This window comes from Artibeus jamaicensis, unplaced genomic scaffold (genome assembly GCF_021234435.1).
Source record: "Artibeus jamaicensis isolate MK-2021 breed Jamaican fruit bat unplaced genomic scaffold, CSHL_Jam_final scaffold_1019, whole genome shotgun sequence".
NCBI lineage: Eukaryota > Metazoa > Chordata > Mammalia > Chiroptera > Phyllostomidae > Artibeus > Artibeus jamaicensis.
The window spans coordinates 9,566,278-9,580,151 of NW_026522025.1; the positions used below are offsets into that span (position 1 = coordinate 9,566,278).

Sequence of the window (13,874 nt, forward strand, 5' to 3'; positions counted from 1 at the left end):
TGAAATAAACCAGAATTAGAGAGTTTTTGTTCTGTTTTAATTGTATGTTCATTGGGCATTCAGACTCATCAGGGGAGAAGCGATACAGCCTATAGTGCTTCCCAACTTTCTGTGACTACAAAACACCTGTCTGGAGGAGCACCACCTGGTCTTAGTGTTCCAGGGAACACATTCTGAGAAACAGACCTATGGAAATCCAAAAGGAAGGAAGGAAGAAGAATGGTTTTTCTTCTTCCATCACTAAGAGCATGGTGGGGGGACAGAGAGATAGTGGAGAAGACCCAGATGCTTGTTAAAATGTCTGGCCACAAAGTAACATATATGACTTTAGTTTTATTTCGTTGGTGAGAATAAGTCACAAAGCTGTGTGTAGATACCAGGAGTGCTGGAAAATGTAGTCTCTGCCAGATGGCTACTTTCTACTTTGAACTCCCCACTGTGGGTCAGGGAACAGAAAGACTACCTGACTGAGCTGGAGACAGAAAACTAGAAGAGTCTGGGTATGCAATTTCACACAACAGAGTTCCAAGGGCTGCTATCAGAATTATTGCCCCTCTCTTTTTACTTCCTAAGGTGCATCGGTAAGCTTAACCCAATTTTGCCATGGTAATAACCCCACATTCTTAGTGGCTTAGTTTTTGTTTGTGCTTTATTTGTGTGTATGTGTGTGTGTGTGTATCATGTATATGCATATGTCGATTTCTACTGGGCTCCATGTTGCCTTTGCTTTAGACCCTAGGCTGCTCTCTGAGAGATTGCTGGTTGTGGTTGAAGAAAAAGAGAACGTGGAAGAACTACACAATATCTTTTTAAGCTCTTGTTAGGAGAGACATGTTTATATACATGTCCTTACATATATGTGTGTGTATATATATATATTGAACACATGAGTGTATACAACATAGTGTGTGTGTGTGTGTGTGTGTGTGTGTGTGTTGGGAAGAGAGGATAGAAAATCCTGAAAGACCGTGAGTAGGAAAAGAGATGAGATGTGGCTTGCTTATGCTCTTTGGTTTCCTGGAAACACCATCTCTCTTCCCTGGAAAAATCTGTCTCAGCATCCCAGGGCGAGCACAGGTGTCTTCTCCTCTAGGAAGCTCTCACTAATCCACTCAAGTAAAGGTGTTCACTCCTGGTTGTGTCCTCCTTATTTCCAGGGCAAATCTGAAAACACAGACTTATCACATGCAAACACTTATTTATGTACTGAATACTTGTTATTATGGGCTGAATTTTATCCCCTCATAAAAGATATGTTGGAGTCCTGACCCCCAGTATCTCAGAATGTGGCTTTATCTGTAACTAAAGTCTTTACAGAAGTAATCAAGCTAAAGCTAAAGTGATAGCATTATTGTGGTGTTCTTACAAAAAGGGGGCATTTAGGCACAGAGACAGACATGCACACAAAGAGAGTGCCATTTAAGGATGAAGGCAGAAATCAGAGTGATGCATCTACAAGCCAAGGAGTACTAAAGGTTGCCAGCAAACCACATAAAGCTATGGAAGAGACATGGAAGAGACTCTCCTCAGGCCAAGGAACCAATCATTGAAACACTTGATTTGGGGCTGCTAGTCTCCAGAACTGTGAGGCAGTACATGTCTGGTGTTTAAGCTGCTCACTTTGTGGCACTAGGTTACAGCAGTCCTAACAATCTCATGCCCTTGATTACACCTGTGTTCCCCCAGTTTCCTCCCCCTTTCTGAACCTTCTCTCCATCTGGAGTCAGTTCTAGAGGAAGGTTTTTTCTCTCTCTTCCTCCTTTCTTTTTCTCTTCCTTCCTTCTTCTCCTTCCTTCCTTCCTTCCTTCCTTCCTTCCTTCCTTCCTTCCTTCCTTCCTTCCTTCCTTCCTTCCTTCCTTCCTTCCTTTTCCTCTCTATGTCTCCTTCCTTCCCTTCCTCTCTCTCCCTCCCCACTTTCCACCTTTCCTTCCCTCTTCCCTCCCCACTTTCCGCCTTTCCTTCCACTTTTCATTCCCTTTTTTGTTTGTTCCTCTTTCCTTTTTATATCCCTGATGCCTAGAAGGCCCAGAGTTATTACAGTCATTGTTGCAATTATTGATTAAATTTTACATTCTCTTTGGCCACAAGAGATGGTAGACGGTGAATTAAAGGAGAGACCAATTTATGCAGAACCAATTGGAGCTGGAGCTGTTTGGAGAGGAAAAGATGGCTAGTAGTAAGGTACAGATCTCTGAACTTATTTAAATGTACAAAGGCTGAGGGATGTTATGCTTAAATATTGGTTCTGTGAGTATGTTGAGAAATAGCTTTGCTGGCTGGAATCTTCCAGGAATTGGCCTACTGATCAGTATTTTGTAATTCCTATGAGACAGAACCTGGGTAGGAGTTCCCTTATGGAAATGTTGAAGATTGTGTGGGAGAATGGGATGTGTGTTTTGAGCAAGGATTTGGGACAAGGAGCCAATTGCTTTCCATCAGATTAGTCTTTGTCAGGGCTCAATCTGCTTGTGAGTTATTCTGGAGTCCATTTCCAGCAGGGCCATCTGTTCACAATTGTCCTACCATCTGACCATTTACCCTCTGTCAACTCACCTCCCCTGGACCCTCCCACTGCCAGTTAGAGTCCACCCATTGTCCAACCTGGGTAAACTGAGTCTGAGGAGACACTGGGCAGGAGAGAAGGAAGGAGAAGGGAGACCTTTCAATGCATTGGCATTCAGGGCCAAGATGTGTTTGGGGAGGCCCAATGAAGCCTTCAGACAGAGCTTGAGGAGAGAGCATGTGGCCGAGCCAGAGCCATATTGTGCCCCAGGCAGTCTGATGGCTCCATAAATAATATTGATGCCTTTTGTTTGGAAACTCTTTGTGGAGGCTTCCCATTTCCCAAGAAGCCATGCTAAATGCTGGGCCTCCCCCAAGCCAGTTTGCCTTTTGCACAGTCCCTGGGCCAACTGTGCAGGCAGATGAGGGGCCCTGAATGCTAATGAGAGGAACGGCTGGCATTCCTGAGGCACCCCAGCTCTGGGAACCCCGCCTTTGTTGCTAAGGAGCATTGGAACTGTAGCTGAAAGGCTCTGACAAGAGGGGGGAGAAAGGAGAGAGAGAGAAGAAAGGGGAGCATTTGTTTCAGAGCTTCACAGTTCTCTGGCCAGCGCCAAAGCTGTCCAATTTCTGATCCCAATTAGAATATCAAACCCCATTATTGTTTCTCTTAATGATCTTGGGAAATTCCTTTGAAGAGTCAGTGAGCACTTAGCAAACCTTTTGGACAGCATGATCTGTACAGTTGTGCTTCTGCTTGTGTGAACAGATCACGCCAAGCGTCCTGAAAACACCCTTTATTCTAGTCCCCAGAAGGCTGTCATGAGGCTGGGAGAACTAGAAGAGGGTAAAAGCTGTTGAGTTTGTAAAAATGTTTATGTGAGAACTCTATTCAGCAGACGTTTTCCAGGTGCCCACTTGCTGGTGAATCTGGGCTCTGTGCTGGGACAAAGATATGCAAGACTTTGGTTCTGGCTTGGAGGATCCTCAAGATGCACCAGGGAGACAGACCACACATACTAAATAGAATTCTGTGGGTTATTTGCTCTTCCTGTTACCTAGAGAGCTCTGTTGAACTTGAAGTGTGCAATGCATTCTAATCCTGGCTTAGTCACTCATGAGCTGTAAGTCCTTAGGCAAGTACATTTACCACCTGGAGACTCAGTTTCTCATCTGTACAATGGACATAATAATAGCAACCAGCCCATAATAATAGCTGGGTTACAATGAAGAGTAAGTGCAGGTGAGAATGAAGAGCAGGAATGTGGAGCATATGGCTTCTGCCTTCCAGGATTCCACTACCAGTTAGCCAGCTGTTGGCTTGGAAGATGTCTGTACCTGGAAAAGGCAATTAACAATTTGGCACATTGGAAAGGGTAAGTCCTAAATAATAATATAATACTAAGTCAGTTTTCCTTTCTAAAGCATGTCTATGTGCCAGGTGTAGTGCCAGGCAATTTGCAAGCATTCTCCCCTTCAGTAGGAAGGACTCTGTAGGGTAGGCAGTGAATAGCTCTACATCACACATCTGAGAAGGTCTGCCCAATTGGCAAGATCCAGCCTCTGTCTGCGGCTTTTGAACGCTTGGGAAAGACCTGGTTGACACCATGTCTCCGCAGGGCATCCTGGAAGCTAACCTGTCCACTGCACATGGTAGACAACTTTGACTAGAAGAGTTGGTCAAGACAACAGACACCAGAAACTCCTACCAAGTGTTCATTAGATATTCACAATGACAGACATGGGGAGTGTACAAAACACCACTGATCTGAGGAAAAGGAGAGAGAGAAGTGACAGATTTTGTCATCAGCAAAACATGGAGAACTCCTAGCAAAATTGTGATGACCTCATGGCATTTTCTTGTGTGTGTTAGGTGGCTTATCTCACAAATTGGCCTCATATAACCACTGCCCTGTCAACTTGATATCTAAGATTTTTTTATAAGTGAAGTTGAATTTTGGTTATTTTAATGTTCACTCAGCAAAAAACTAATGCTAGTGAGTATTTACTTCTGCAATGTGCAAGTCTCGTGTGAGTGCTCGCACACACACACACACACACACACACACACACACACACAGATCTTGGATAAAGTAGTTAAAGTCCCAGACAGGAGATGATCAAAGAGTAATGATCACTTGGCTCTACAAGGCAGATGTATCTCAAAATTTGCTTTTGCTGTAGCAGAAACCTCACCTCCATATGTTATCTCACACAGACTGTTGTTCAAGCTTCCTGATGCTCAGCAGCTAAGGGAAAGGACATAAGAAAGGTCCATCACTACTATGTGCAAGAAATTGTCCAAATGACATGGCTTTCAGCGTTTATAACACTCCTCTGTAAAGTTTTACACATGAAAAGACTGAAGCTCAGGGAGGTTAAACAACTTGCAAAGGCTATCATCTGCTGATTGCCAGAGCTGGGTTTGGGCTAGTTTTAAGGCCTGTTCGTATTCTACTCTCCATTGAAGTGTGCGTGGTGGTGGGGAACAGTGACTGGATCCCAATCTGGCCGTGGCTTCCCCACTTACAGAAGTATTTACTCAGTCATCACTACAGAAGTGCAGGATATGAACAACCTGTAGTCACATAGCTCTAGGGACACCTTTCATGCTATGACAATGGAGCCCCCTCCAGTTGTTTGACTTGGTGGGTGCTCAACCTCTCACCTATTGGGAACTATACTAGATGCTAGATGTAAAGAATCGAGTGGGGTAAAATCATTGACCTTCAGGACCTTATGATTTAGTCTGAAAACCCCAGCTTCATGCTCAGGGCCTTCCTTCACCACCTCCAATTCACTTCCCTGTAGAGATGCAGGGGATACTAGGACATTCTTAGGTATCATGTGACTGGTGATCCCCAAAATGCCTTATGCATCTGGTCAATTATCAATAGGCACAACCCAGCAGCTTTCTTACATATCACTCCCCTGAGCCTCTGTTTCTTTATCTGTGAAACAGCTGTATAAAGTGCTTTATAGAATTGTCAGAGTTGTATGAACCAAAATATGTCAGGTTCTTGGGACACAGTAGTTGCCCCATGTATATTAAATCATTTGCTCTAACATTCTAATTTTCCTCATTTGGTATTTTTTTTTAGCACGAGAAAGTCACATCTGTTGGCTTACTTCTCTAACCTAAAAGGTGCTAGAGGGTCTAAGAGTTCTAGAATGTTAGAGAGGTCATCAGTTTGTCTCAAGAGGAATTTTTCTGGGCAATTCAAGGACTAGAAAAACTAAAGCAGGTTAGACCATAGGGCCTTTAGAGATCATGTGTGTTAGTGCGTCCAAATTGTTCTCTTAAGCTTTTGTTCAAAACATTTTATGAGACACTCTCCTATATCAAATGGATAAAAGAGGATTCTCAGAGGGCTTTCTGTTTGCTTTTTCCATTGAACCTAATTCCCCCATGCTGTCCCTCACACAGTTGAGAAAACCAGGATCCGAGTCACACAGCATTAATGGGAACATATTTGTATCCGAAGCCCTGGACTAGTAGTGTTCTTTCAGTGAGTTCATGCTACCTGCATGGTGTGGCGTGTGTTGTGAGGCAAGTACAAACTTGAGGGGGAATAGTAAGGAGAGAAGAACTATGGAAACTGCTGGAAAGTTTTGCTTGATTTTTGTGCCAAAAGAAGTAAAGAAGATGCTATCTGTTTCTGGCATCCCTTGTCCCAGGAGACCCTTCTCGAAACTTCTCTCCAGTACTCTGGGAAGACATCCCTGGAGACAGTGTAACATTATATAGTGTTATACCCGAGAAAATATTGGGCACGTTCAGAAAACCTCACTTGGTATTCCATTTCTTAGTATTAAGATGATATATCGTTAATACTTTTCTTTTTCCTATAATATGGAACATCTTCTTAGACTAGTGACTAGAAAAAGGGCTGACTTCCTCATCCAACAATGATGTTTTAGGTCTATTATGTGACAGGCATTCTGGGGAGTTGACAGCATCTAGCATGTTTTTTTTTTTACTCTATGGAATTGCAGAGTTTGCAACAACAAAGTTTGATCAGCAATGTAGAGAAATACACAATATTCACAATACATTTTATTTGAATAGAAGGGGATTTTAAGAAGTTGGGTTCTTGCTACCTCAGAAGAGAAAACCTGGTTTTCTCGGATCATTCTGAGCTGCTTATGAGCGAGCATCACAGCTAGAAACCAAGTCCAAATCCAAAGCAACTACATTAGCTGCATCAGCCTCAACTCTGACAGTGCCTGCTTCCACCACTACACTCAGGCTGGAGATAAACACGTGTCTGGGTAGAAAGGGAGATAAAGGAAACATCTGTTCTCACAATATGGGCTTGTTATCATAGCTCCTTTAAGTACCGGAGTGCTGGTTCCAACAGCATATTTTCTTCCAAACTAAACCTCCTCAAGGCCTGGTCAATTTTCCAAGGGCTCAGGGACAGGTTGTAAATGAGATTGTAGTTGTGAATGAGGTGCTGGGCTCGTTCCTTCTCTAGGACTCCTGTGATTAAGTTAGGTTGGTGGGAAATTTTTTAAAGGAGAAAACAATAAAAGAATAAAAAAATGTATTAGCTTGAATGACTTCAGTGTAAGCGTGAAATGCTAATATTTTAAAACTTTAAGATCCTTAAAAATCAAGTGACACCCTAAGAAGATATTTTCAGTCCAGGTATGCATCATGGATATTAGGAGGATTTTGAGGGTGACTTTGGGGAGAGAAGATGAAGGTCCAATTAAATCCGTAGATAGATTCAAAAGCAATTTAAGCTTATTCTTTGTGGCCATAAAACTTTAAAAGCCAATTTTTGAAACAGATGGGGTGCCTACTAAAAACAATTTTTAATTGTTCTGGTTTATTTTTATCTGTGAAGTATCCAAACATGTTCCTAAACATAAAGGCTTCAAACAGCGCACTTTAATGCATTTCTGGAAATGTATTTACCATGACTCCCTGCAGTTTGCTGTGTAATCACAGGTAAACCATGAAACCTCTTGTGGCTCAGAGTCTGAATCTGTCTAGCAGAGAGGGCTGTGTCTGGTACCCACATCTTGTACGTGCCAGTGCTAATGTGTTTCCCATGTTAAGGTTAGGTAGATTTCAATAACTGCAGAATTTAAGTGTACAACATGGCACCAGCCAAGATCAACAACTCATTCATGTGTCCCTAATCATGAACTTACATATGTCACAGAAGTGCTTGGAAATATGGAGGATTTTAAGTACCAGTCATTATTGTTATCATTGCACTTTAGTTAATTTTTGCATATCTGTTTTTGTTCCAAATGGTATAAAAATGGTCTATTACCTCAGGTAGCTCCTCAACCAGTTGGAGCAAAAAAAAAAATCAAAAATTAACTAAAGTGCAATGATAACAATAATGACTGGTACTTACATGCATACATAAAAATTCATGTTTTGGGCACCCCTGCAAGCATTTTACCAATAATAATTCATTCAATCCTCATGAGAACCCACTTTACAGTGTGGGAAACTGAGACATGGAGATGGTACGTACCTTGCCTAAGGTTGCTCAAGTCCTGTATTAAACCACTCCGCTGGAATGTAGAATTAGGGGGAAGAGATTGTTTCTAGTCATGTTCACATTGTTTACTAGATATGTTTCTTCATTGTGAAGTTCCATGCTACCAGTGTCAATGAAGAGATTTAAAATATCTTTTATATGGATGAAAGACATACCCCCTGCATGTTGCTTTACTAGTTTCCTGTACTTATACAGACTGTAATAATGATTGTAAAATTCATTCTCAAAGAATCCAGAGGCAGTCTCCTGGTCATTTATTGAAAGTCACTGCCTGCTTATGAGAGTTAGGTCTAGTAAACACCTGTCATCTCCATTTCAATTACCAAGTACTGTTCATGTTTGAATGTGCAAGGATTGTTGAGTAGGATGTTCTCCTCTGAACTTTTTCCTCTAAAAGGTGTTCTCAGCAGTGGGCTACAGACAGGTGGTCCTAATGCATTTTATTCCTTTCACTTCTGTTCTGTCTTGTCCAGGACCATTTATTTCCCACCCTATCCTACTCCAGTTTGTTTCTATGCTATTCAGATTTGTGTACTGTCTATCTCTTCTATTAGAATGTTGCTCCTTTTCTCTGAAGAAATCTCTCTCTTTGAGGAGGGTTGGTTGTAACTCTCAGAGCTCTGGATCGGTGGCTGCTGTCTGGACCCTTTCCCACACCTTACTTTTGCTGCAAGTGTCTGCCTGGGAAACTTCCTTTAACTTTTTGAGACTGTTTTTTCTGACTTTAAACTGGGAAAGGAAATTGTATAATAATCAGTAAAATAGTAAATGCTTAGCAGAATGCCCTGGACTGGAAAGCCCTCATTAATGCAGGAATTATTATAGTCTAATTATTATAACATCAACATTATTTAAAATATATAAAGCTATATTTCAATAAGAAGAAATTATTTTAAAAATATATAATTTATTTGATAATGTTTTAATTAAAAATTAAAAAATAATGGTAAAAATGCTTAGAAATCATTGCTGGTGTGTGTGTGTGGGGGGATTTTCTACTATCTTTTAAGCATTACCATTGGTAGGGGATCCCTACTGTTAACAAAAGTCCATTAACTGGAATTTGTATCTGTCTAATTTGCTATCATTTGAGGGTAGCAATTTGCTATCATTCCCAGGGTAGCTGCATAAAATAACCCTTATGACCCACCTTACTGATGGAAAACTCACCCTTCTCCCACCAGAATCACACAAAAAAGTGCACAAATAAGAAGAGGCTCTTTAACATCCACTCATTTCATAGCTCACAAAAATCTTCATTTTATAGTTTTCAAATCTCATTTGATCCTTTCTCAAATCTGGGAGGTATGTTTTATTATAATTGGTCCCCTTTTATAGATGAGAAAACAGGCTCACAGGATAGAAGTGACAGACTTTCAGGACTCAGCAATTGGTAACATCTGGACTTGAATCTAGGTCTTTTGGTAAAAACAAAGCAACAAGTGAAACCTCATGCTCTTTCTGGTATGTAATGGGAGTTTGATGTAGTGGGAAGTCTCATAGATTTGGGTTTGAATTAGGGCTCAACCTCCTACTTTGAACTTGGCTTTCTCTTTGGTAAATAAGGACACTAATCCCTTCAGCATGTGGCTGATGTGAGGAGTTAGTGATGCAGCACATGTGAAGTCCAGGCTCATGAGAGAATGTCCTTGAGGGCTCTCATTGTGTTCTACCACCTTGAACTCTAAAATACCTTTTTTTCCTAGCCTTTAGATCACTGGGAAAACTCCAAACCTGCCTTGTATCCAAATATTTATCTCAACCACCCTTTTCTTTAGCTCGCATGACCAGTCATTCTTTATTCATTCTCCACAGGGATATTTTCTTCAGCATCCCCATTAGAGAATAGACACAAAGTAGGTTCCCAGAAACACTAATTCGATGATGGATAGTCTGCTTCCATCCTGGATAAAGAACACTATGGCCTACATATTTCCTTGCACATAATAAAGAGCAGTGATTCATCAGTGGGCAAAGTAGGTATCACCTGCCCAGTGTCTAGAATAGGGATGTGGTGGTCTGCTAAATAGTGTGGTTAATAAACCAACAAAACGACTTCAGTTAATCCTTTTTCCTCATTAAAGATAGTTACAAATGTTCCCAGACCGGGCTGACACATTCCTTGGCTGTTGAGGAACTAATGAATTTCATAGAAACAGAGAAAACAGGCATAAATAGTGAAGAGGCCATGAGAAAGGCATTACAGATCTGCTGGAATCTGCCTCCAAAGTCAACAAAACTCCGTTTTTCTTCAGAACAGTTCAGAAGTATGAGAAGGGTCTCGGTCTTTGGGGAGTCTCTTAGCAACTAAGTTTATAATCCATCATCCAACATCGTAAATCAGCATTTGTTTTTTAAAATGTCTTTTATTTCTACTCAGCTTTTTAAAATTTTTGTTTCATTTTTTTTTGTTTGTAACCTCATCACCACTCTCCCAGTCCTGGTAGGAATATCTAGACTCATGATTATTTCAATAACCTTTTAATCTCCTTTTTTCCAGTATCATCTCTAAATGATCTATCTCAACTTTCATTGATTCTTCTCTGGTTCAACTTTTAGTGAAGGCTGAGTACAGAAGGAAGCCCTACTTAGGCCTCCATGATTCATAATAGGGTCTCAAGTTCAACTTCACTATCCAATCCAACATAAACTTCCAGCTCTCTCCTGTTTACTTTTATCCCATTCATGCTCATTCCCACCTTCTAGTCTTTGCAGAAGATGGTTTCAAACTTGCAATGCCCTACTCAGCTACCTAAAGTCTACCTTTCCTCAGGCCAATCTCAAGCTCTCTTTTGCATGGAGCCCTCTCTGAGTACCCCAGCTCACATTAGACAGTGAACTTCCTTTCATCTCTTCCTCTTTCCTTTGAACTCTTTAACTTTTATTTGTGTCTTTAACTATAACACTTTGCTACATGCTGTCTTTATTAAAAAGCCTGGTATTGAACTATTGCTAGTTTCAGTGTCTTACTTCTTATCTAAAGGCTCTTTGAGGCCCCAAACCATACTTCATTTTCTCTCATTCCCCTCCTGGTCCAGCCTCTAGCACAGTGCTTAGCTCATAAGAGATATTTAATAAATAATTTTCTAATTCAGCTAAACACAGTTGTATTTGAATTTTTGTTTTTGCTTCTCTTTGGTAAAATTATTAAAAGTCTTCAAGTATTTTAGGGTAGTTATACTTCATGTGATCTATATTTATTTTGTTTTGAAAAGGCAAAACAAAACAAAAAGAAAAACACACAGAAAAAAATGAGAAGCATTGCTATTATTATATAATTACTTCTAGAGAGTACTAGCATGTACAGAAACTCTCTTTTAAAAAATTAATTACTTCCAGTTTCATTGAAATATAACAGTATATAAGTTTAAGGTGTACAATGTGATAATTTGATAGGTGTACATATTGCTAAATGTTTACCTGTGGGGGCAACTTTGCCCACAAAGTCCCCCCATCCACCATGGATGAAAGTGAAACTACCAAGACATGATCTGCTTGGGGAGGAGAGGTGGCCAATCCCTCAAAGGGGAAGGGCCAAGAGCCCCCTTCTCAAGGGGCTTTTATTGGGTTCGTTTGCACAAGAATACAGGAAAGGATCAGACAATAGATAGCAGAAAAAGGAGAACTATTCAAAGAACTATGAGGGCTTATTCTCAGTCAGGGTCAGATAGCTAAAGAGCCATACAACTTTGAGGAACAAACTTCTTGCTTGGACCCTTATCATTTAAATGAGAGCATTCTAAACAAAGCAGGTTTCACAGGATTTTACATATTCTTTCTTAGGCCTGATCACCTGGGATCCTGCTCTAGCTGGCAAAGAGCTGCATCACCTTCCCAGTCATAGGTTTTTAGGCTTAAGTGAATTAGAGTCAGGAAGTGCTTCTCCCAGAGGATATGGGGACTTGGGCTATATCAGAATAGCTTGGGGGGTGAGTGTCCATCACTCCCTCTTTGTTGCAGCCCCCCTAGTCCTCCCATAATGGTCTCTCAAGTGATCATGTCTGGCTTAGGTTGCCCGTCCTCTGAGGGGTCTTACCCATCATGGACTATTCACCATGCATTGGGGGCAGGGGAGTCAGCAGAGGTAGCATTTGGTACCAGAGACAAGCTTTATCTCCTTAGTGGCTCACATTCTGGAGGTTGCTCTCTCAGCCTTAGCTATGGGGGGCAGTTATAGTTCCTGAAACCAGGTAGAGAGGTTCTCAACATTTACCACGATAAGGTTAGTTAACACATCCTCTACTCCACATAATTACCATTTTGTTGCTCTTGTTCCTGTTACAGTGAGAGCATTAATGCTCGACTCTCATACTAATTTTCAAGTATACAATGCAGTATTGTTAACTAGTCACCATACTGCACATTAGCTCCTTGGAACTTATTCATCTCATAACTGAAAGTTTGTACCCTGGGACCAACATCTCCCCATTTCCTTTAGCAACCACAATTTTATTCTCCATTTCTTTGAGTTCAACCTTTTTAGATTCCACATATAATACACCAGCCCTTCACGAACTACAGTATGTGATTAAACTGGTTTCAGTCTGTGTGCCTTATCTATGCAACCTCCTTCCTATTCCAGAGACCTCTGAGTTCTGGAATTCATTCTCTCTCACTTGGACATTGCAATGGCTTCCTTTCTCCTTTTTCTGCTTTTATTTTCTTCTTTATTCATTCACAGCCATCAAGGATCTTTTTGATCTTTCTGAAATATAACTTTATTATATACTCTCCTGCTTAGAAACCTTTAGAGCTATTCACTGTCTTTGAATTAAGTCCACATTCTCTGGTCCAATATCTAAGAGCTTCCTGGATATGGTTCCATCACATGTCTCTACCTTTATCATTTAATATTCTTCTTTAAATGTTTTCTATTATTTTATTCTTAAATTATTTATTTTTATTTTAAAACTATAGTTGACATTCATTTAATGTTCTTCTTAATAGCCCCTATAGTCTACCCAATCCAAACTTTTTGCATTGAGTTGTACATATAAGACCTTGCTTGGCCAACCTCCTCCTTTGCCAGAAAGGATCTTCTATCTCATTCCTTTGCATACAAATTGCATTTTATCTTAAATGATCCATTTCACATTATGATTTGTTCCCTGGTCATCTCACTAGGAAGGAATTCTCCTTTTCCTGAATGCCCACATAGCACACTCTAATGGCATTTACCACCTTCCATCTTGGATTTAGTTACTTATATACATTCATTCATTTATTTGTTGACTAAAATATGTTAAACAGAATTGTATGAGGTGCTGGGGATAAAAAAAGAATGTAGTCTACTGGTGAGGTAGGACTAAACCCTTAGTTTAAAAAAATACAGTATATCAAATATGATAGTGGAAGTTAGAGAACTCTGAGAGGCCAGTTAAAGGTTTGCTTAGATCTGATCTGTCTGTGGAAATCAGATGAGTCTCAGAGGAAACAGAGCTGAGTGTCAACATATACAATGTTTAGGCATTAATTAGCCAGGTGGACAAGATGGACAATTGTCAGGAGTGGGGTAGGTAAAGAAAAGCAGACAGTTCAGATGGAGGATGTAAGGTTAGAAAAGGCAAGCCCCAGGAGAAATCAAGTTATTCACTATGACTGGGTAAGATATTCTGAAAGGCCAGTTGAAGAGGAGAGACACATCAGGCAGACAGGTTCTAGATTTTGCCTTGCTAAGAAGTTTGGAGTTCAGCCTGTTGGCAGGCATGCCAGAGTATTTCAGTTAGGGGAATGAGATGGGATTGTGGTTAGACTCAGGTAGTAGAATGGAGGAAGATTCACAGACACAAAGAAACTGTGAGCAACCTGGTGGGGGGTTCACCCATGTCTGATTCATGATTGTATTTC

At 40.7% G+C, this 13,874-nt stretch overlaps 1 protein-coding gene across 1 annotated transcript in view; it reads right to left on the reverse strand.

Moving 5' to 3' along the window:
* Nucleotides 1-6,824: 6,824 nt before the first annotated feature.
* CUNH1orf87 (chromosome unknown C1orf87 homolog) overlaps nucleotides 6,825-13,874 on the reverse strand; it is a 123,038-nt gene continuing 115,988 nt past the window's right edge. The window contains 1 exon segment of the mRNA XM_053655642.1: nucleotides 6,825-6,985. Within this exon segment, the coding sequence (XP_053511617.1) occupies nucleotides 6,825-6,985 (161 nt within the window).